Consider the following 25,031-nt stretch of genomic DNA (forward strand, 5'->3'; position numbering starts at 1 on the left):
GCAGGGAATTTGCTAAGCACCAATAACTCAGGCAACCACATGTTGAACTGGGAACATTGAACTGAGGAGGGAAAATGCCATAAGAATAGGAAAATAAATTTTGTACTACAAAATAAAGCTTGCACCATAAGATTATAACCTTGTTGATCCCTGCTTTTGCCTGTCACAATTAAGTTTCTACTTTCATGAAACTGATATTTAATATGCTCCAAGACATTGCTCACTTTGTTCTATTATACAAAGGCAGCCAAGACTTACCAGCTGCTAAGAGCTGATATGGAAAGCTCAAGTCTTCTGCTTCTCATCACCATTAAAACCTGCAGGTCAGAGACCACCTGATCATTGACTGGCCTCAACTTGAGTTATACCAGCACTATTGTGCATATGTTTTTGCAAACGGTGCAGAAAATTGTGAATGCTTGTCATAGATCTTTAATTTGTGAATAATATGTATGTATCGTTTAACCAGCCAATTAAAATATACATTCCCCAGAAATCAGGATATTTTAAATTTTAGTGATCTAGCAAGCATTTATTATTGGGAGAATTCAGACTAGTTAGCCTGTTCACCTTCCTTTTTATTAGTTCCAGCTGCTATCACATAATGAAAACCCCCTCATGATTTGGACCAGTTATATTCAGTTGCTTGAGGATGCTGGGACAATGCACTCTCGCGGCTCAGGCTGTTCAGGGACTAGACAGACACACGCAAAGCAGCAAACATTTTTACAAGCAATGCTAATATGCGTTCTGCATGTTATTTTCACTGTCAGTTTTTTAATGCACGTTTTCTCCTAATATATGCATTTGAATAAAGATTGCTTGGTGGAGAACTGACCTGCAAGATTCTGATAACTTCAAATTTTCATGGATGACTGTGCTTTGGTTCTCATACAGTTTTGAAATCTGCAGTTTTGAGAGAGCCACTTTTAAATGTAAATGGCATCAAATCCTTCCTCCATCCCTAGCTGGATGTCCCCTGTCTGAAACCCTGGAGAGCTGCTTGTGGTTGGCCACTATGTGAATGCTGCAGCAGACAGGCCATTGGCTTGGCCCAGCAGGCTGCTCTAATGTTATTCTGCCAGCCAGTGTAGACAATACTAGATGGACCAGTGCCCCAATTCAGTATAAGGCAGGCTTCCTATGTTCCTGTCCGTGGGGAAAGCAGACAGCAGTGATTACTTATGACAAATAAATGCCAGAGGTAGTCACAGCTCATGACAGAGTGAAAGAGAGGTTTAATGAGCTACGTGATTTCTCCCTAGGTGCAGAATCAGATTCGACAAGGAAAATGTTATAAAATTCTTTATTCTGTGGATACAGTTGTTCCACAGAACAGATTTCTGAGTCATTTGGAGTGGTATTCCCCCCCCCCCCCTTAGGAAGTCTTAAACTGAACCTTCCTGTTCATTTCAGGTTTATGGCAGACAATTTATAACCTTTTTGAAGAGGGGAGGAGTTACCTTTTACTTTTTCTTCCCATTGTTGAAGGTGGCTTTTTACTAAGAATATGTGTAGGGTTGGTTACACAAGACAAATTATGCAGACACCAACTGTAAGTTTTGAGGGATTTGTTTACAGCCAAGTTACCTTGTATGCTTCAGTATTTCGAAAGAGCATATCTCTTGTTTGTTTTTGGTACCAGGCAGTCTTGGAGGAAACCAGTTTTCTGGATCTGATTCAGTTTGGGTTTAACTTTGATTTTGGCACAGAAACTGCTTTGGCTTCCCTGTATAATGACCTCCCTCAGGAGATAGACAGGGGGAAATGTGTGCCTGTTAAACCACCTTGACCTTTCAGAGGTTTACAGTACCGTCAACTATGGTATCCTTCTGGAGTGGCCATAGATTATTGTGGGTGTTTGTGTTGTGGGTGTTTTTGCTTTGTTACTTTGTTACGTAGTTTTGTGCTATTATATTGTAAATTGTCCTGTGGTCTTCGCATGAAAGGTGGTATAGAAAGTTAATGAATAATAAAAAATTATTATATGTTATAACCAGTTAATGGTTATAATGTAGAAGATCAACTTAATTTCTTTTTTTCTGGCTGACAGCCCTACAAATGCTAACATTGTCAACTGACTGGCAACAGCAAAAAGACTTTTGTTGTCTGAGGTTAATTGCAAGTTTTTCCCTCCACTGGAAAGAAACAGCGTCATAAAAAAGGAAGTCACTTCCCCTTGCTTTGAACAAGTATTGGGTTTTTTTGTTCCCCATAGCCTCGAAACGCTGGAAAGGTGTACCTCATACCTCTTTTGTTCTGACAAAACAGAATTGGGTAACTTGGGAAAGTTTTCGTAAGTTTTTCTGATATATATAGATATATATAAGTCCATCTGCTGAGACTCTTCCATTAAGATAAAGTACTTTACACCTCTTCGAAAAGTTCCAAGACAAAAGATGGAGAGATCTGGGTAAGTGTGAAATGTTTCTTTATGGAGATAGCAAAGTAATAAAACATGGACAGTTTGATTGTTTATTCAAAAGTAGGGGCGGGGGCGCTAATGGACCAAGCATATGAGTGCTGATGGTTCTTGCAACTATTTATTGACTATAATATGTATGCAGAGGTCTTCACAGAACTGTATTTGGTGAAGTAAAACTCTGTAGGTTCCATGTGACTAAAAATTGAAACATTTTGTCAAGGAATGAAAGACTTTTGGTTTTGGTTTTGCTTTCATGCATGAAGGGCATGAAATATAGTCAACATTGGTCGGTTTGCAGCATGGGGCAATGGGTGGCCCTGTGTCTGTTCTGCTGAGAGGTAAATGGACACTGCTTGCCTCCTATAGCCCACTCCAAAAACTCAGGACTAAAACCACCCATTGTGGGGTGTTTTAGTGGGTGGTCCAGGGGCTCTTAGCCCTGGATCTGCTGCCCCTTCCTGCTTTTCCAACTTTGCTTATAGGACAGAAGTCAGTCTAAATTTGCATCTATGCATATAAACTGCTATATGCAGATTTGTGGCACATGGCTTTGTACTCCTAGTCTTCTAAGGACATAGAGTTCCATTGGTCCCTTTCCACATTCTGTTGCCTGTTCCCCCTTGACTTTATACCAAAGGGGACTGATTTGCATCTCAGCATTTCCCTGTGCATGCATGTACCTCTCTTTCCCACCAGAGAAAGATCCCCCTTTCCCTTGCCCAAATCAATCATGTATCCATCACTCTCACTGGGAGCCAATGGACCTGGGTTCTATCTGATGTCCCCAAGGATAGGAAAATCATTCTCACAATCTAGGGGGCTAAGGTTGGCCAGTGGCTGGAGTTGCTGCCAGAAGAACTTTAGATGGTACAGAAAAAGCTTGGTCAGCTATATTCAGAAGGTTAAATTTTAGAGAAATACAGTGTGCCCACTTCCCGTATTTTGATTTTGGCTTATATCCTGGTTTGGAGGACATGACTCACGTTTCAGATTAGAACCGGAAACATGAACTTGCACAAAATGTATTGAGTAATGTGTAGACCATGCATTTTCAGTGCTCAGATACCTAATAGTTGGTAACCATGAACTTAACTCAAATATCCTTCAGCAAGCTTCTTCCTGTGGAGTTTAGGAAACAGCAATAAGAAACCAGAATAATAAACCAGAATAATAATTTTAAATTGCTGAAAGTTGAGTTCTAGCCAAAGTATTTAAAGTAGCCATACTTTACATACATAAATAATCTAAGGAAAGATTTGGGTTTGCTCACAACACACCATAGAACCATCTCTTGTTAGCAAACAGTATCCCTTCTAAAGTAAACTTTGGTTGTACAAAAAAGATTGTGTGATGATGACAAGCTTAAAATACAGTGTTTTGGAAGCCTTTCAGCAAGCAATACTAGAAACACCTGGCTTTAAGTCCCCTGAATTTAGGAGGTCACAGGAGTTAAATGTGAATATATGACTGTGGAGAAATGTTGTGCCCATGATTATGTTTTGTGCTGGGAGGAGGGGAAGTTATGTGGTCTGTGTTGATGTCAGAGTGTGACTGTCAAAGTCACGACCTTGTGCTGTTACTATATTGCAGGCCTGTTTAGCAGTAGCTGCTTGGCAGCAGATTCTGAAAACTGAGATTATCACTTTTAGTATTTGTAGATGTGGCTTGGATCACGTAAATTCATTTTGATTGGTCTGGAAAACAATAAGACTTTGGTTGGCTGATGGTTCTAGTCAGCAGAGAAGAGCAGCCAACTGTCAGTTGGGAGAAATAATGTGGAGTGGAGAAAATTGAGGTGAAAATGGAATCCATATTACGAACAACCTATTAAGTTGTTCATCTCCAGTTGCACACAGCCCAGCTTCCAAGTGTTGAGAGACTTCAGGGGTGCCAACACATTTATTTTGATTTGTTATGTTTACTTGTCAACTTACAGTACTACAAAAAGAAGCCTCAAAGTGATTTACATTTTTTAAAAAAAGCATAGAATACTTTGGTCTTGGTTCATTGGTCATTGGAAGCTGTGGTGCCTTTGTGATATATGAGGGTTGTTGTTTTTTTACACACATATATACAGACTGAGCATCAGATGGTGTTCAGTGTTGTCCCAAACATCTGACAGGTACCAATTTGGTCACCCTGGTTTTAGAACATGCCTGGCAAATGTGCCACAGGCAGCTGGAGATTGTGGTACTTCAGGATGGAACAGGAGGGTCCCATGAGTTCATCTATGCCATAATCCAGTCTGAAGTCTTCCAGTCCAGTACTAGACTATCTGCTCCCAAGTTACTCCAAGCACTTGTGATGGAGCAGTACAGCATATGCACTTCACTGTCCACAACAGAGACACTGTTTTGTACTCTGGGCTTGAGTTGTTAAGAAGGTTGACCACCACTATGTAAAGGGAATCCAATCCATGTTTTCATCAGAGTCTGGAGCTATGCCAGTCCCAGTTTTAAGCCCAGGAGCTCTAGAGACAAGGCTGTCAGGCAGTTGAAGAGATATTTCTGGCGGGCTTTTCTCATGTCTTAACAGTTTGTTCTAAAAAAAGTAGTTTAGTCACCATCTCGTTTAGAACACTTCTGTTGTTATGACACTCTTCTTCTCATTCGCAGGTTCCAAGGTGTCATCCATCTTTCTTTTTCCTGTTTTCTACGGAATATGGTGCCCAGGCTCTTATGTATTTTCATTGCCAATACACTGGATACTTCTGCCTTCAGAATCCAGCGTACGGGAAGTGCAGGTGAAAGCAGTAACCATTAATAGCCAAGTCCTGGTTTAGAACATTCCAGTGTTTCTTTCTTCTTCTTTTTAATACAAAGCCATTCTTTTTTTTTTTTTTTTTACGTAGATAATTGCCACGATCGCACCGTGCATTTCAGGTCCACTTTTGTACTGGCAGGAGAACCAGTGGTCCTCAAATGCCCTCCTTTGAGATACAAACATATGGATGCTTTTGATCAGCCCTTGAATCTCACCTGGGGGAAAAATGGTTCAGCAACAATTATCCCTGCAGGATACAGAGAAACAAGAATTCTCTTACAAGATGATGCTCTTTGGTTTTTGCCAGCTTCCAGTGAGGATTCTGGGGAATATATCTGCACTCGAAGGTAGGCATTCTAAGACACAAGACTGTTAGCCTAGGCTACATAGGGTTAACCAGATAACATGCGTATTCACACATCACTGAAGACTTACTGGCAATGGATTTACAAGACAGATCTGGGGTACTGTTTATCAAGTGTTGGAGAAGGTAAGATGCATTGAGAAGTAAGAGTTCTTTAGAGCAGAGACTGAATGTATTGAATTTTTTTTGCTGCAATGTATCTGAGGCCAGGGACGTGGTGGCGCTGTGGGTAAAACCTCAGCGCCTAGGACTTGCCGATCGTATGGTCGGCGGTTCGAATCCCCGCGGCGGGGTGAGCTCCCATTGTTCGGTCCCAGCTCCTGCCCACCTAGCAGTTCGAAAGCACCCTTAAGTGCAAGTAGATAAATAGGGACCGCTTTATAGCGGGAAGGTAAACGGCATTTCCGTGTGCTGCGCTGGTGCTGGCTCGCTAGAGCAGCTTCGTCACGCTGGCCACGTGACCCGGAAGTGTCTTCGGACAACGCTGGCCCCCGGCGCGCAACCCCAGAGTCGGTCACGACTGACCCATACGGGCAAGGGTACCTTTACCTTTACCTTATCTGAGGCCATCTTCATCCACATAACTTCGGTGTACCAAAGGTACCATATTGTACCCAATATTGGTGTGTGTGGCATGTGGCGTGCATACATGTCCTATGTGCGACTCGCATCTTCAGGGAGAGGCCAAGCAGGGAACCCAACATGGAACAGCTTCCTCTCTCACGCTCAGGAGGAGCCACCCAGTGAACTGTGCTGTGCTAGGCCTCCTCCACCCCCTCAATATTAAGGGGACCTGATCCCCTGCCAGCAAATATTGAGGGGGCCAAAGACCCCTCTGCCCCTAGGAGTTGGGCACGCTTCAGTGTAACTAATCTTTCATTACTAAGAACAAGGCTCAGATCCTATAACTGAAGCTTGGTGTGACTGTCACGGGAAAACCAGCTCCCCCAAAGTCAGTGTTGCATTATAATACAGTGGTGCCCCGCAAGACGAATGCCTCGCAAGACGGAAAACCCGCTAGACGAAAGGGTTTTCCGTTTTGGAGGCGCTTCACAAAACGAATTTCCCTATGGGCTTGCTTCGCAAGACGAAAATGTCTTGCGAGTTCCTGCGGGGTTTTTTTCCTCCCCCCCTTTTTCTAAGCCGCTAAGCCACTTATCAGCTGATCCGCTAAGCCGCTAAGCCGCTAATAGTGCTAATCCGCTAAGCCGCTAATGGGCTTGCTTCGCAAGACGAAAAAACCGCTAGACGAAGAGAATCGCGGAATGGATTCTTTTCGTCTTGCAAGGCACCACTGTAATGTTTAGCTGCATTGGATCATGTGGCTACATCCAACTCAGGCATTATTGTTCCTGAGGGAAGTGCAGCCCTTGCAAGAGAAGGAACGACATGTTACATCCATCACCAGTACAATGTGAAGCCTAGCCACAACAGGGTATGGCTCCTCAGCTCTGGACATTATTATTACTACAATGGTGGTCGCAGAATGTGGAAGTGACTTACGCTTCCTTTCTTTGACATCCTTGTTTCTTGTGTGGAGTGAGGAGGACAGTCATGTTTCTCCTGCAAGGGGATGTCTTGAACTCTGTGTATGTCTGGCACTACAAGGGATGAGGGTGGCGCTGTGGTCTAAACCACTGAGCCTCTTGGGCTTGTGGACCAGAAGGTCGGTGGTTCGAATCCCCACAATGGAGCCAGCTTCTGTTACTCTGTCCCAGCTCCTGCCAACCTAGCAGTTCGAAAGCACACCAGTACGAGTAGATAAATAGGTACTGCTGTGGTGGGAAGGTAAACGGTGTTTCTGTGCGCTCTGGCACTCGTCACAGTGTCCCGTTGCACCAGAAGCAGTTCAGTCATGCTGGCCACATGACCCAGAAAACTGTGGACAAACACCAACTCCCTCGGCCAGAAAGCGTGATGAGCACTGCAACCCCACAGTCGTCTTTGACTGGGGTCCTTTACCTATTTTTTACCTTTACCTATGCATGTGGCACTTTGCAGGTGGTATGGAAAGAGGAAGGGCAAAGCACTCACTGAAATGCAACTAGTTGAGGGGAAGAACTTGGGGCATCTGTATCTTTTGCAAGGAGAGGAGCATGAAATGAGCTTTGAAGACCCTGCAATGTTTTGATGATTATTAACATTATCACTCTAGAAAGCACCATGCTTACAATTGTGGTTATTAATGGTCACATTAAGTGCTGCTTTGTTTTTAGTGTGGGCTAATGAATAGTCCGGGACGCGGGTGGCGCTGTTGGTGAAACCACAGAGCCTAGGATTTGCTAATCAGAAGGTCGGCAGTTCGAATCCCCGCAACGGGGTGAGCTCCCGTTGCTCGGTCCCTGCTCCTGCCAACCTAGCAGTTCAAAAGCATGTCAAAGTGCAAGTAGATAAATAGGTACCGCTCCAGCGGGAAGGTAAACGGTGTTTCCGTGCGCTGCTCTGGTTTGCCAGAAGCGGCTTAGTCATGCTGGCCACATGACCCAGAAGCTGTACGCCGGCTCCCTCGGCCAATAAAGCAAGATGAGTGCCGCAACCCCAGAGTCGGCCACGACTGGACCTAATGGTCAGGGGTCCCTTTACCTTTACCTAATGAATAGTCCATGATATGGGGTTGGAAAAGAGAAGCTTCCTTCTGGGCTTGATGAATGCAAGTAGCCAGGCAGACACCTTGCGGCAGCCTAACGTACACTTTCCATCTTTATTGGTGTGATTTTTATTGAAAATGGCTCAAGGAAAGGGAAGGTCAAGAAACCTCCCCTCCACGGCATCAATTTTCCTCCTCAAGTTATAGCCTCAGTGTCTGCATTTTGTTAAAAAGCGGAAGAAAAGAAGTAATTAAAAAACCAGTTCATGGGCGATAGGCACCAGCAGCTGGCAGGGTTTGGCCTTAAACTGTCCGTGATGTCTGTTCAGGGCATGCGTTTAGAATAGGAGCCTGTCTAGAGTGCAGAAAGTGGTGCCTTACACAACTGGTCTCTTGTGGTCCCACCTGTTGCCACCTGTTTGAACATCTGGATTTGTGTCATCCTTGTAGCAGTCAATGGCTAAAAGTGACATCTGCAAGTAATTTCGATCACATTTAGCCCTCCAGTAAGAAACGGAAGATGGAAGGGGATGGGCTTGTATTTTCAAATGTCTTACATTGGTCATTGCTAATAAACAGAAAATATGTCCCCCCCAAAATAAATTATCTCTGCTGAGAGTGATACTGATGCTGTTGAGCCTGATAGTGATGAAACAGCTCTTACACTACCTCTGTGCAATATTTTAGCAGTCTTGCACAGACAGAAAAGTGTCCCAAGGCAGAGAAACACAGATGTGCTCAGTGTCCTGTGGCGTTGGAATGTACTTAATACCAGAAGTTACTCCACTGAGTGGAAAGAGACATGTGCAATGAAAAGTATGCAAGACTTCCAGTATAAACCTCAGGGGGACTGGCATACGTGCAGAAAGAGGTCACTTATTGCAGAGGACATGTAAATGATTTTTTTCGGTGAAAAAGTCAGCGGCTGATGTCGTTTTCTTTCATAATGTCATTTCCATTATAATGCCTCTATATTAATCCCACAAGCAAATTCATCTGGAAGATATTATGTCTGAATGAAAAATCCAAGACAAACCTATGCAGTTCCTTGCCAAGTAATCATGAGTCGAACAACATACACCTTTTTCAGCCCGGTCCTCAGGTTGCAAAGGACTTCCCTTTATCACAAATAAAAAGGTAAAGGTAAAGGGACCCCTGACCATTAGGTCCAGTCGTGACCGACTCTGGGGTTGTGGTGCTCATCTCGCTTTATTGGCTGAGGGAGCCGGCGTACAGCTTCCGGGTCATGTGGCCAACATGACTCTGGCAAACCAGAGCAGTGCATGGAAACACCATTTACCTTCGCGCCATAGCGGTACCTATTTATCTACTTGCACTTTGACATGCTTTCGAACTGCTAGGTTGGCAGGAGCAGGGACTGAGCAATGGAAACTCACCCCATCACGGGGATTTGAACCGCTGACCTTGTGATCAGCAAGTCCTAGGCTCTGTGGTTTAACCCACAGCGCCACCCGCGTCCGTATCACAAATGTAGGCTGGTTTAATAGTTACAGCTTTTGCTCAAGGAACCGCAAACAACAATTTTGTCAGGGCTTCTAAGGACAGAAAATCTATGTGCAAACTAACTTATATTCAGAAGTTTTGATTCCACCAATATTAAGAAAAAATATATGGTGACGAACAGCATAAAATCAACCATACAATTACTTTTTTAAAAGAGAGAAAAAAAGAATTAATATACACCAGAATTGTATATAGCACATCAATATAGCTGGATCTTTTAGACAATGTACAAACCTGGGGCTATTTCAAACATTACACCAAAGAAGGGCCCCCATCAGTGAAAAAATTCCATACTCTCTGCGGTTGGTGACCCTGGCTTCTCTTCTGCCTCAGATAAAATATTTTAAATGTTTAATCTAGCTTTTAAATAACAACACACACCCTGAGCTGTATTCAATGGTGGCTTTGCATTACAGGACTGTTTATTTGTTTTTTAAGCGGATTTTTCCAACTGCATAAATTCCTCATCAGACCCTCCACACAAAACAAAACAACAAACAAATCAATGGAACGCAAAGTGTGCATTGCTCCTTGCTTACACCCTGGTGGAATCTAGACGCACACATATAAAACGCTGCGAAAATGCTTTTTTAAAAAAACGTTTTGAAAATATATATTGAATTTGACATAAGCTCACCATTGCCATCTAGTGCCACATTTGTATAATGCACTTAAAACACACTTAAAGCATTATATTTGCAGCTGCATAGCTGAGTCCCCAGTATACATGGCAGCTTCTCCATAGGAGTCATAGGTCATGTCTATTATACAGCATCTAAATGGCAACCCAATGGCCCTTGCATTGATGTGAATCCTATCTCTGTGACACTTACACTGGTGAAAGGGCCACTGGATCATTCTGAAGCAGCGGTGTAGCGTGGGTTGTCAGCACCCGGGGCAAGGCAAGTAATTTGCGCCCCCTAACCCGGGGCAAGGCAAGTAATTTGCGCCCCAACCCCTAACCTGCCGCCACTGCCAGCTTCTTCTTGCTGCTGCCTGGGCTGGTCGGGTGTGGTTCTCTCCTGCGCTCAGCGCTGCGCCGGGCGGCCGCTGCACTGCCCCTCCCCCAGATAGTCCCTCCCTCGCTCTCTCTCCGCTCCGCACGGCAACGCACGCCTGGCACCCTCCCCCTCCACAGTGGGCGGCGACCCGGCAGCTCGGATCGGATTCGCACAGCCAGCACTGCAGTGAGAGAGAGTGAGTGAGCCAGGTAGGGGCAGAGAGCTGCGAGTGCGAGCGCCCCCCCCAAATGTTGCGCCCGGTGCGGCTGGCCCCCCCTGCACCCCCCACGCTACGCCACTGTTCTGAAGGTTATCTGTCTATTGCTGCAGCCTGATCAAACTTGTGCTGCCAATATCGGTACCTCTCAAACACCTGGGCTTCTCCTATTTTCACCAAGATTGCCATTTAAGCGCAAGTCAGCTGATGGCTTTACTGATCCCTTTTATATCGAAGTCAATAAGGCAGATTTTCAGTTCTGGCTGTTTAGCTCACAAGAGGAAGCAGGACAACTCCCAAGTCCTGACATCATATGGCAGAGGTTTTTGGCCTTTTTGAGTCCACGGATCCCTTGACCAACTACAGTGCTACCTCTGGTTAAGAACTTTATTCGTTCTGGAGATCCGTTCTTAAGCTGAAACTGTTCTTAACCTAAGGTACCACTTTAGCTAACGGGGCCTCCCGCCGACGCCGCGTGATTTCTGTTCTCATCCTGAAGCAAAGTTCTTAACCCAAGGTACTATTTCTGGGTTAGCGGAGTCTGTAACCTGAAGAGTCTGTAACCTGAAACGTCTGTAACCCAAGGTACCACTGTACATTCTTTCTGTGGCACCCCTGTGGGGCTCAGGAGCCCAGTTATGTCACCCCTTGCCTGCAGAGCTGGCAGTCCCTCACCCTTTTTTCAAACACCCTCCCTTGTGGAGTGTTCCCTCAGCCTCCTCTCCCCTCTCCTTGGGAGTCCCCTGGACAGCTGCTGCTGGTCTTTGAGCTGCCCTCCCTGCCCCAAAGAGAGCTGCCCCCCAGAGGCAACATTCACAGGTGGAGCTTATTGCCAGGGCTGCCGCAACAAACAGCTGCACAAGCCTTTGAGAGGCAGAGATGCACGAGGGCATCAGAATAGTGAGGGGAGGAAGGAGTGAGGGACAGAGGCCAGAGTTGCCCACAGCACCCCTGACCATCATTCAAGGCACCCTGGTTGAAAACCACTGCCATATGATATTATTGTTTGTGTGTTTGTCGAGTTAGACGTACAGGACATTCATCTGAGTAAAAAAAAAAGGGTGGGGGGATGAAGCAGGTTCCTGCCTACAAACATCCCTGTACACTCTCAGATACAAACCTTGGCTTGTGCTTCTCCTCATGAGCAAGGAACTTTAAACAACAACAACAAACAGTCTCCAGAAGCAAAGGATCTCTTCTGTCCGTGAGTGTCTTCTTCCTCAGTCCTTCAGTCCTGGTTCCGCTAACTTGTTACTGTACAGTGGTACCTCGGGTTAAGTACTTAATTCGTTCCGGAGTTCCGTTCTTAACCTGAAACTGTTCTTAACCTGAAGCACCACTTTAGCTAATGGGGCCTCCCACTGCTGCTGCGCTGCCGGAGCACAAGTTCTGTTCTAGTATACTAAAATCTTAATAGATTTACCGAAGTATGTCTATAAAATACTTTCCAATTGTCTAAAAATACATTTGAATGACATGTATCTACTGATATTTGTCCTTCCACAGCTTAACACCCCCCCCCCACACACAACAAAGCAGAAATAAGCTCAGTACAATTTGTTCCTCCTGTCGGGAAGCCAAGCCAATCCAGTCATATTGCCACTTGTGTTCAGTGTGCTCTGAAATCAGCAGGGGGTGGGGTCTGCTCAGGTCCCTCAGCCAGAGTATTTTGTATTGTCTGCAGAATCAAGTTGCCAACCAATGATGCTTTTTCAGAGGGCGGTGATTTTAGTGTCCTGTGTGTACTTAATTGTTCAAAATGGTTACATCTGAATAACAAAAAGCAATGGTGTGTTATGGTGCAATGACAAATCTTCCCTTGTTGTGTATGAATGTCATGTTTCTTCTTCTCCCCCCCCTGCCCATTTGCCCTCTGCCTGCAGGAATTCTTCTTACTGTGCTGATGTGTCTGTTCATCTCACAGTTGTGGAGAAAAGTGCTGTTCGAAATATTTCCTATCTCCAGAAGGCTTTCACATTTAGTCCTGGAAAGGTTGTCTGTCCGGCCTTGGAGAGTTTTGTACAAAAGAATACAAACTACGAACTCAAATGGTACAAGGTATTATTATGGGTCATTTCTTCATGGCAGTTTGGGAATTTGAACTTGGACTTCCAGTATCCAAACCCACAAGAGACTATCATCTGCACTGCACTCAGAACGAAAGGCAGAATAATATAAGACGTTGACTGCATGGTAGAAATTGCACAGGGTCCTATGCAGGGCTATGACATGCCTAAGCCCATTCATTTGAATTGGCATCTTAGTGTAATTGTGGCCAACTCTGCTAAGGCAAGGGACGGGGCTGCAATGGTCCTCCAGATGTTGCTAGATTTCCACCATCTGCAGCTGGCATGACCAGGGTCCAGGATTATAGGAGCTGTAGTTCAATCACATCTCAAGGGACATAAATTACCCATCCTTAGCCTAGATTAATTAGCTGTAGCTTTGAAAAAATACCTTAGATTATGGTGGCCTGCAGATGTGCTCTTGAGTTAAAGCTTTGATACAATAGCCTAAAAGTTTCATTAGGTTGCTTTGTTTTTAGAATATTTGCATTTAAGATGACAAGCTGTTTTCACAAAGAAGAGGTCCATCATGAGCTCCCCCCAACCCCCCCCCAAATGTTCTTTATGTTCAGAGGCAGCATAGCCTAAGGTTACCAGATGTCCATGTTTCCTGGGGGCAGTCCCCGGATTTACAAATCAGTCCCCATACAAAATCCTATCATTCCTACTGAAGCTGAAAAGTGTCCCTGGATTCATTGAAAAAAAATCTGGTAACCTTAGCATAGCCCTGAACATCAGATACTGATGCCAAAAGAAAAAGGTTGCTGCCATTGTGCCTTGGTTATGTCCAGAAGCATGTTAGACTCAGAATGCTAGACTAGATACAACATTAGTTCTGATCCAAGAGAACCATGCTAAGTTGAGTCCAAAGCCTGAGGCTATTTTATTTTTTTGGAACTGCCCAGCACTTAATTTAGTTCGCCAAAACTATTTTCCTCCTTTTCTCTTGGTTAAAGCCATCCACTCTGTCCAAATTCTAAACAAACAATTTTCCACGTGTTAATTTTATTGAATTATGAATGTGCATGGTGCACATTCAATTTTGACACTAATGACTTGGGCAGTAGTTCTGAAATCCTGCAGAGCCCTGCTAAATTTATCTGTAGTTTATAGCCCTTTCACCAGAAACCAGGTCTGTCAGCAACTGACTAGACCATGAGTTTTTATTTAGTGATAACAGTGTCTGGCCAGTAATGGAAAGTGAAGCCCAGGATCACAATATCCTTTTACAAGTTATTCTGGAATCATGTCAAACTGACTTTGTGGTGGAGAACCATTTTGATCAGGTTTGCCTGAGGAATTTGATCATTGCTCATTCTGATATAAACTGACCTAATCTGCAGTTCCTGGACTGACTAATGTATGGATCAGAACACGCCCGTCAGATCTCACACTTCTCCAGCTGCTGTTGACATAATTTTCAGTTCAATATAAATTATCAGAACATGTTTAAAGGTACATACCTGGAGAGAAAACAAAATGCATGTTTTAAGAGAAAATGCAGTTAAGAACAAGCACTTAAATGTTGATTTTTGTTCAGATTTTAAATAAATAAATAAATAAATAAATAAATAAATAAATAAGGGATGGAAAAGTTTTCTGGGTGAACACATGTGAAAGTGATATGGACCAGAAACGGAGGCTTTTCCTCATTTAATCTATCATTGGTTGATCAATACAATATGGAATTTTCCACTTACGCTGCCACTACAACAGTTAGTCATTATTGTGTAACCATGTGGCTTATTGCAAGACTTTAACAAAGAGCTCTCTCCTTTCCTGGCACCACACGGAAACTGAAGAGATTCAAAGTGTAAACCAAATAGTCACACTTGCAAACCCTGCTTAGTTAAGGAAGCCAGCTTCATAATCCATGGTTTGTTTGTTTTTTAAGTTGGCCTGTTTTTAAACTGGTCAGAGCTTGTTTTAAACCACTGCCCTTGGTTTGAATGTAATAAACCAGGATTCGTGGAAAATGAAAATAACTCTTATTCCGACTCTGTGGGGGGAGAAGGAGGGGGAAAGGTGTGAGTCTGGTGCTTGCTGCAAGATCCTCTGTGCTTATGTACACAGTAATAAACAGTGGCATTTAAGCTTTATGTGGACATTGTGTATAAAAAGCTTATTTGAGGCACTTTTCTGCTTTGGAATCTGTCAGGAATCAGACCCCTACCGCAGTCTTCCCAGTGTTTCATGGCCTTTCCAAAATGCCATCATTGCTGCATCAATGGATGTTAAACTAGCTCAGTGACATTAAGAATTCACTGAAAAAAAATCACCTCAAGACTCCTTGGCACTGAAGCATTGTATTTCCCTACTAAATGTTCGGCTGCCCATTTTATTTGTGTACTTTTGTTTTTTTGTTTCTAGGACTCAATACCTTTGGACATTGACAATAAGAAATTTGCTGTTTTGAAGGGCACAAATTATCTCATCATAAACTCTGTGTCCTTGGATGATTCAGGCTACTATACTTGCCAGCTGAACTTTCGGCACGAAATGGGACAATATAACATCACCAGGACCATTCAGTTAGAAACACTAGGTAATGTTTACTCTTGAACTACTAAAGTACGCAATGACGAGCAGGACTGTACATACAGATGATCCACTTTTCTTTGATTAAAAAAATACAAATTTGGTATGAAGTAAACTTTATATTTTCCGCATGGATCAATTATACAAATGTGCATATTGTTGAAATATGCGTCACAAGGAGTCATTGCTCAGAACACAAGATATGCAAACGAAAGGTTAATTTGTGGCATTTCTTTGCAAGGCAGGAAAATACTGCAAACCTGGAGAGCCATTGCCAGTCAGTTTAGACAAGAGGTGGAGAACTTATGCCCCATGGACCAGATGCGAGCCATGGGGCCTCCCCATCTAGCCCCTTACCGCTCCACAGGGAGTTATTCAGACTTGAAAACAGTTCTCTGTTGTCAACAAAAGAAGGCTACAGTGGTACCTCGGGTTAAGAACTTAATTCGTTCTGGAGGTCTGTTCTTAACTTGAAACTGTTCTTAACCTGAGGTACCACTTTAGCTAATGGGGCCTCTCGCTGCCGCCGCGCCGCCGCCGTGTGATTTCTGTTCTCATCCTGAAGCAAAGTTCTTAACCCGAGGTAATATTTCTGGGTTAGCGGAGTCTGTAACCTGAAGCGTCTGTAACCTGAGGTACCACTGTATTTTTGAATCTCCTGTGTGGGGCTGAATTTTCTTGTATGGGGTCACTGATGGGAAGGAAACGGGTAACCCTCTTCTCCCCATGTATCGTCACAGCCCAAAACACTCTTCTGTTGAGGTCAAAAGAATGTCTCCCTCAGGGTCAGAAAAGTTGCCCAACTGCAGATGCACGGAATATGCACGTCCTGACTCTAAACAGCTTTCCTGGGATGTATTTTGGCAGCGAAAGAAAAGACTCCTACTCTTTCTCATCATTGCAACTGCCAATTGCTAAAGCCCTGAGCTTACCCAGCACAACATTCCAGCTATTTGCTTCCGATAAGAGCCTGAAATAGTTTCAGAAGAGAACTAAGATCGCTGGCTAGTGGCCAGTGGAAGTGTGAGGAATTTGCAGCCTTTGTGGGAGGTAGAATGCTTGTGGCTTAAATGCCTCCGCTTGCAAAACCAAGTAATTTTTGCCAAAAGAGAGCCCTGGGAGGTGATTTCCATTAGCTCGGGGAATGCAATATTTAACTAATAGCGGGAAAGGATAGACAAATACACCTATCTCACTCTCCCCTTTTTATTTTTAAATTTGTACAGGTTTCTTTGTCTGCTGCTCTGTTAAATAAATATAGATATATATGTTAATTTACCTGTTAGTCAGGCTGACCAGCAGGGGGTGGTAGTATGCTTAATGTGTTTTCAGATCAATGTATGAACTGCACATTCTTCCCCCATTTCAATTTATTTTAAACCAGCTGAGAACCTCTGAAAATTTCACAGAGCAAAGAGAGAGGAAAGAGAGAGAGAGACAAGATCTCTGAATGCACTGGAATTCTGGTCGATGTTCATTCTAGTGATAACAGTTACATTTCAGCCATGCCTTATTATTTTGAGCGAGGTTATTTCTTTATCCTGGTAAATAATGGAAACTATTGCTGTATCAGAAAAGCGGATGTAATTCTCTGCAACATGTTTTCTCTGAACTCTCACTAGGCCAAAAGAAGAGAAGCCGACCTGTGATTGTCTACCCAAATGAAAAGATTACATTAGCAGGTCTCGGTAAGGCCAACAAATTTATTCAAGTCGTTTCTGAAAACAAAGTACCATTATGTTACAAAATAAGAATTATAACTCAGTTCTAAATTTCTTACCAGTGGGTTTTAGTACTATATTAGTTCCAACCATAATAACAGCTAATGGTGGCTTTACTGACTTTGCTATAATTGTGGCAGAATTAATGATGTCTGTTGCATCCTGAGGAGTATCTACAATTCAGCCTTTTGCAAACAGGGCCAAACCAAACTTACACATCTTGTGTCATGTCATGATTCTCTCCCCCCCCCCCCCCGTCACCCCTTGTTCCTTCATGTCTTCAAAACTGAGGAAAGGAGTAGAGGAGCTGAACCTTTTCCTCGCCAGTTATTTGGGCAGAAACCAGACTGGTGTGATTTTGATTGAACAAACAGCTGGCGGGACATGGTGACCACTCAACCACCTACGGCTTCCATGTATTTTAAAACAAATGGAACAAGAACAACTTGAATATAGGAAAATAGGTTTTTGGCTCTAATTCTCCTTATCCGGGGATCTTTCGAAACTGGAGTTCTGTCTAGGGGTGGTGTAGGGGTCTAGGTGTTAGAGCTCTTAGCAGATCACCCTCATCAAACTACAGTTCCCAAGACATTTTGTTCCTTGCACTTGAGACACGGGGTCCCTTTTTTCTTTGGACAACACTTTAAAAAGTCTTGGCACTTTGTTCCTCTACCATGGTGTCAAAGATATGGTGTCATAGCTCTGTGAGAACCTATGCATGACACTTGAAGTAGAAAAAAAGATGATATTTGTGTAGTGCAGAAAAGGGTGTTCTGTATGCTTGGGGAAAAGTCATCAAAGTGGAACACTTATTTCTTCTGTTTAATAACTATTCCGGAAATGTAGGAATGTATGTGCTCTTTGGATAAACCAGTCTTGTGAAAGAAATGAAAAAGCCCCCCCATCATTAACCTAAAGGTTTTCACCAGACCTCCTACCAAAATCTTTTAATTTTTTTAAAATTTCTATATTGCCCTTCATTTGAGGATCACAGGGTGGTTTACAAAATAATGACACCGAAATGCATACTGTTGTAACAAAAGAAAACAATACTGTTGCCCTCCCGACGCAGTTTTAAAAGGCTATATATTGTTTAATTAGCCAAAGGTTTGGGAGAAGAGAAATATTTTTGCCTGGACCCTAAAGATATGTCATGAAGGCTCCCTGGGGAGAGTGTTCCACAAGCAAGGGGCCACCTCAGAAAAGGCCGCTTTGGTCCTTGAAGTATTGCAGTCCTGAGCAGTTTAAGGCTTCATAGATCAAAAATGGCACTTTGAATCAGACCTGGAAACTAACTGGCTGCCAGTTCAGTCAGGCCATGATTGACATTACAGTGGTACCTCTGGTTAAGAACTTAATTCGTTCCAGAGGTCCGTTCTTAACCTGAAACAGTTCTTAACCTGAGATACCACTTTAGCTAATGGGGCCTCCTGCTGCTGCCATGCCGCTGCCACACGATTTCTGTTCTCATCCTGAGGTAAAGTTCTTAACCCGTTTGTAACCCAAGCTACCACTGTATATGCTCATACCAGGGGATACCATGGTAAGCAACGACTGAATTCTGTACCAGCTGAAGTTTCTGAACCATCTTCAGAGGCAGCCCCATGTATATAACACATTGTGGGAACATTGTGGCTGGGATATGGAGCCCAGAACCTGATCTGAGATGTGTGCTTGTCTACAAATGGTCACATATACCAGGTCCTAAAAAGAATTGATGCAAGTTACAGGGACTCTGGGTAATTTGAACCAAGAACCTCATGGTCTGGGGCCTAGCCTAGAGAGCTACCATAGATTCTGTGTGAGCAAGTGTCAGGGGCTCAGGAGCAGAAGCACAGGGAAGAGGGGAGATGGGGAGCGTAGAAGAAGATGACAGTGGCCCAAGAGATTCCATGAGCCTCTCCAGCGAATCGGAAGATTCACAGAAGGGGGCACCAGTGGCCAGGGCAAGGGGATTCCCAAGGGGGACACTCCAGGAGCAAGGGGCCAGCAGGGACTCCCAGAGTAGCAGTTGGAAATCAGGACCAGCTTCCCCACCAGAGCATAGTGGGGGGGGGGAAGAGTCCCAGGTATCGAGGGCAGAGGATTCCACACCAGGGAGTGAAGATAAGTCAGGGCTGGCCACGCCTCCGTCGGAGAGCCAGACAACGGAGGGGAGGTCAGATCCGGGCAGTATCCCGGAAGAGGGAAGCAGTGACAGAAGCAGTGTGACGGTCAGGAGGAAGGTCACTGGGTTGGCGCGAGAGGCAAGTTCAAATGTACAGGAGCGCGGGACAGCAGAGAATGAGGATTGGGAACCGGGTCCTAAAGCCCGCCGGAGACAGGGGGAGGAGTCAGCCGACTCAGCGTCGGAAGAGTCCAGAAAGGGGAAAGCCCCGGCAGGCAGGAGGACCCAGAGGAGGAGAGAACAACGGAAAAGGTGGAGCAGGGCTAGGATCTTAAACTGGTGTCATAGGGGAGGAGACTCAGACGGGACTTCGCCGGTCTAGGGTTTAAGACGTAGAGCTGCGCGCTGCGGCTTGGAAATGGAAACTGAACCTCAATAAAGACTTTTGTACATAACGACAGCCTCGCGTTGGTCCTCTGTGAGCTGGGACCTAGGGGCAGCTCTGACAGCAAGTCTTCAAATGTAGAAGGAAATGAGGATGTCAACATGACCTCTGCAATTGATAGGCAGTAGGTTTCTAGGCTGGCCTCTATTGTCGCTAAACCTAGGCTGTTTTTTCATCTTTTAAAAAAATAATTTGTATAAATTTTAAACAAATTGTATCACCAGTCAGACAATTTTACAACAACATGTGTAATTTTATTGCATCTTGGTAATCATTCGGACAAGTACAGATGGTATGTATCAAAGGGTTCACTGTGTTCTCAAGTCTAACTTGGCATATTTGCAAAAAAAAAAAAAAAAGCGTTGAGGAAGTGATCTGTATTGCTAAATATTTGCACAAGTTTGAAAGTGATTTCCTTTCAAACAAAGTATATATTTTTATTGTGCCTTCATGGGAGAAGGATATTTTGTACCTAATGCCCTGTGAAGACAGGGCCATCTCCGGCTGATACCGTGCTTTTGAATGAGTTCCAGCAAATGTCATAAAAAAACCCAAAAACTTCTCTGCAGCAATAAAATATTCCATGTGCAAACAAGTACAGTGACTCATGATATTCTAGGCTATTGGAATGTTTGCCTTAGTCAAGAAGGATGTGGTTAAGCCGCATGTTGCTGGCTAGCATAAATAGAAAGGGTCATCAGCTAAACAAGCTTGACTCTTATTGCTTTAATTCTGTAAGAAGCTGTTCAGACTCTGCTCAAAAACTCACCTGCCATCAGCATCTCTTTTTGTGATGTTGACTAAATAAGTGTTTTTATTTTGAGGCTTCCGGCATCTCTGGGAAATGTTGCTTCTTTGGGCTGTTGTTGCTCATCCAGGGGATGCCTGAGGTATTTCACTCAGCCAGGACAATTATCTGTCACTTTTGCCTTGAGATTGTTGGGGTTGGTTGCATTTTATTGATCCTATTAGATTCTTGTTAGCTGATGATAAAAGCTCTGGAGTGTGGCAGTTGTTTATTGCAATGCTCTAGAACTGATCCACCTATTTCTTGGTTCCCCTACTAGGCTGGATGATTGGTCAAAAAAGGCTTGGTCAAATGTTGCCAAATAATACTCAAGTATTTTTAAAGCATTCTTTTTATTAGGACATTCAGTGCTATTTTTCTAGAAAAAAGAGGTGCTGGAACTCACCATGACTGCCTCCTTTGTTCTCTTATAATGGTGATACATTTCTTTTGTTGCGACCAACCCTGAATTGCTTGGTGATGAAAAGTGGGATATAAATCTTACAAATATATGAAAATTGTAAGCTGCTGTCTATACCGTGGCATTCCTGGCACCATGCAGTGTTTAATGACAATATTTGACTGGCGTATGCCAAGCGCTGAACTGGATGCCCAATATTTGCATTGGAAGTGGGCCAAAAACCAAGACATTTGCAACACTTTAAGTGTCCACAGGTAATCAGACTCCAGAAGAAGTGGTGTGAGAATTGTATTTTCTTCTTCCACCTGTTTTACTAAAAACATTTACATTTATTTACATGATGAATCTCCTGCCAACCTAGCAGTTTGAAAGCACGTCAAAATGCAAGTAGATAAATAGGTACCACTCCAGCGGGAAGGTAAATGGCATTTCCGTGCGCTGCTCTGGTTCGCCAGAAGCGGCTTAGTCATGCTGGCCACATGACCCGGAAGCTGTACGCCGGCTCCCTCAGCCAATAAAGCGAGATGAGCACCGCAACCCCAGAGTTGGTCATGACTGGACCTAATTTTCGGGGGAACCTTTACCTTTACGTGATGAATAATGGCTAATTGCTTCTCCGGGTAGACTTCTTGGTTTATTTAGTTCAGTTTCTAACACACCTTTCCCAAGGAGTCTGATTTGGTAACAATTAAAACAAAGGGCATGCAATAAAAACAAAAATACACCTACTGTACTTAATCCTGGCCGTTGAATGTCAGCTGAAATAAGAATTTATTGAGCTCTTCAGAAGACTTAAGAATTAAGGAGTGGTGATATCCATTATTGCTCAACATAGTACTCACCATTTGTTTGTTCTTACTTCCATGTTTCCTTTTCAAACTAGGTTCTCGACTGACAATGATATGCAAAGTGCTTACTGGAGAAAGCAGCCATTTTTATACTGAGGTTTGGTGGCTAGCCAACAAGACTTACATTGGTAGGCTATATCAAAAGGGCAGAGTTACAGAAGGAGAACGTCAGTAAGTATTATTATGCTCACCCCAATCTCTGAGCAGTGAGAGGTGCCAAAACATACCTTGTGTTTAGTTCTTTAAAATGGAGGTCACTTGAGATAGCAGTATCTTTGGGATATGTGGTTCTATTTACACATATATACACAAGAGGAAAAGGCTCACAGCATTAACAGATCTTGGTCCTCTGATAGGTTTCTAGCCACTACCGCCCTGCCATAACTTTGGATTCAGCAATGAGAAGAAAGCGTCTCTGTGTCTCCTCCCATCCCAGTTCAAGATCAGGCTGACCATTTTTGTATAGTTCTTTTACACTTCACTTTTGCATCACCTCCAGCTAGCCACCTAACTGTAGCATTATTTAGCTCACCAGCTTCTCCACAAGACTATCACGTAGGACTTTGTCGAAAGCCTTACTGAAATCAAGATGTGCTACATCTCCAGCATTTCCCTGATCCACCAAGTCTGAAACTCTATATAAAAAAAAGAAATACGATCAGTCCGGCATAATTTGCTTTTGAGAAACCCATGCTTCGTAATCACAACATCCTTTTCTAAGTGTTCACAGACAGACTGTTTAATTATCTGTTCCAGAACCATTCCTGGTATCGATGTCAAGCTGACCAGTCGGTCATTTCCCGGTTCCTCTCCCCTTCCCTTTTTTAATGCTTCCAGTCCACAGGGACCTCATCTGTTTGCCAAGAATTTTCAACGATTATAGACAGAGGCTCTGAGACTGTATCTGCGAGTTCTTTTAGTACTCTTGGATGAAGTTCACCAGGCCCTGCAAATCTTAATTTATTTATAGTAGCTATGAGGTCCCTAATACCTGTTTCCCTATCTTGGGCTGCAGCTTCCTTTCTACATCATTTATTATATTTTCACCTTTAAACCTCATTCCAAGCAGATTCAGTCACCACAGTATATTTCGTGGCTGAATGAGAATATGAATCTGCATTGTCCTGGTTTTAGTCTGAAAGTGCTTCCAGACAGGTGGCTGTTGTGGGATTGGTGCTCCTCCTGCATGCAAGTTTTTGCAGGGTCCATATGATGTTGTTGGCATCAAAATGGCAGCCCATATTCCCTCCCATTGAATCTGGATTTTTCCTTCTTGGGGGAAATCCAAAAGTTTAAGCATGCCAACACCTTGGTTGCGGTCTGGAAGCTCCCTGACACACTAACTGCATTACAATGGTTTACTACTGAGAGCCTGTCAAACCCACTTTTTTTACTATTTTGAATACAAAATATTCAAAATCAGGGTGTTGCAGTGAAATGAACGTATTCCCATGTGCTATAAAATGCTGTGCCCATAGTTATGCACCTCGCCAGCCACCCGCCACACAATGCTAGACTAAAAAAAATCAAATTACAGTGTTCTTGAAATGCTTTCAATTAAAAAAAGTGATCCTATAAATTACTGTTTCCTTGTTTTAGGGAACTTGTAGAAAATGATGAAAATTACATTGAGGTGCCCTTGATTTTTGACCCTGTGAAAGAAGCTGATTTCAATACAGACTTCACGTGCGTTGCCCATAATAGTCTCGGGCATGAAATACGTGCAGCACAAGTAAAGCAACAAGGTATGTGTCTGTGTACAAATACTATTATTGCCCTACTTGTTAATGTATGGTTCAGCTCTGCAAGACCTTTACCAGGGTTGAGAACCTGATTGTGCATCATGGCTGCGTTGGTAACTGCAAAGAGAATATCTAATTCTTCCAACTCAAGATAGGGCTAACCCCTTGTTTGAAAGCCTGGGGGGCGCGCTGTCAGTCAGTCATTTGGCTACATGGAACAATTCTCAGACAGTATAAGGGTATTTGTTGGGCTAAGAGAGAGTGGTTCCACGAGGTACAGTGGTACCTCGGGTTACAAATGCCTCGAGTTACAAACTCCACTAACCCGGAAGTAGTACCTCGGGTTGTGAACTTTGCCCCCGGATGAGAATGGAAGTTGCGCAGCAGAAGAGCGGCGGCAGCAGGAGGCCCCATTAGCAAAAGTGCGCCTCAGGTTAAGAACAGTATCGGGTTAAGAATGGACCTCCGGAACGAATTAAGTTTGTAACCCGAGGTACCACTGTATTATGAAAGAGGGATCAAGGGACTCCCTATCCACTTTCTTCAAATATGGCTGGCCTCTCTTGGAAATGGGATATTGGGCAAGAGTATACCGTATTGTCCTGAATATAAGCCGCACCCAAATATAAGCCGCACCTTTAAAATTGGAGTGGGGGGGGGGAAAGAAACAAAAGAAAAAATACCTGAATATAAGCTGCTCCCTTCCTCACTGCTCCTGGCTGCATACTGGGGGCAGGGTGGTGGGGCAGCCACACTAAGTTGCTGGCGGCCTTTCCTCTTCCTCGCTCTCTCCCTTCGGAATTGGGGGGGGGGGGGAGTGAGGCTTATATTCAGGCCAATACGGTATTTCCCCAGATCTAGCAGAGCTGCTCTTCTTTTATGCTGTTAAACATTTTAACTTAGTTTCTTCCATTTTTCTTCCTCAAATGTCATATGACCTTTCTGGGAATTCAATACTCCATTTGAAATATGTGGGCTTTATGAAATAACACCCCTGCTTTTTTATTTAGGCTGTGCAAAGTTTGACACCAACTTTTATTTTATTTTTATAGAACGTGATACGTCTTGGTACTTGGCGCTCATTCCTGTGGCTCTCGTTGTCGCGATTGCGGGAGGAGTGTGCCTGCATAAATGTTGTAAGAGAAGATCAGCAAGGGGATATATTGCAACCAAATCCTAAAGGACAAAATGTTCTTCTTTTAGCATGAAAACAAACCAACCGCTCAGTAATCTACTCCAATATATCAAGAAACCTTTTGGATGGAAACAAAAATCACCCAAGACATTTTGCTGGCAGAGGCAGAAAAGCCTGATGTAATTTCCCATGGTGGTAAAAATATATATTAATGAAATAAATTGCAAATTGTTGCCAGTTAATTTACCTCTCAAATCTGCCGCTTGAGGCTCCTCACACTAGTCAGAAATAAGATTGGGCCTTGCAGAAGCAGAAGGTGTGTCAGAAGGGCCATAGCTCA

General features: G+C 43.6%; 1 protein-coding gene across 1 annotated transcript; it reads left to right on the top strand.

Moving 5' to 3' along the window:
* Positions 1–2,276: 2,276 nt before the first annotated feature.
* On the top strand, positions 2,277–25,031 carry IL1R2 (interleukin 1 receptor type 2). Its single transcript, XM_079972901.1, has 9 exons — positions 2,277–2,413; positions 5,041–5,168; positions 5,277–5,535; positions 12,765–12,939; positions 15,318–15,492; positions 17,108–17,173; positions 21,850–21,985; positions 23,414–23,559; positions 24,609–25,031. The coding sequence occupies exons 1-9, from the start codon at positions 2,400–2,402 to the stop codon at positions 24,734–24,736; spliced, it is 1,227 nt and encodes a 408-aa protein (XP_079829027.1). The 5' UTR covers positions 2,277–2,399; the 3' UTR covers positions 24,737–25,031.

The sequence above is a fragment of the Podarcis cretensis genome (assembly GCF_951804945.1).
Source record: "Podarcis cretensis genome assembly, chromosome: 4".
NCBI lineage: Eukaryota > Metazoa > Chordata > Lepidosauria > Squamata > Lacertidae > Podarcis > Podarcis cretensis.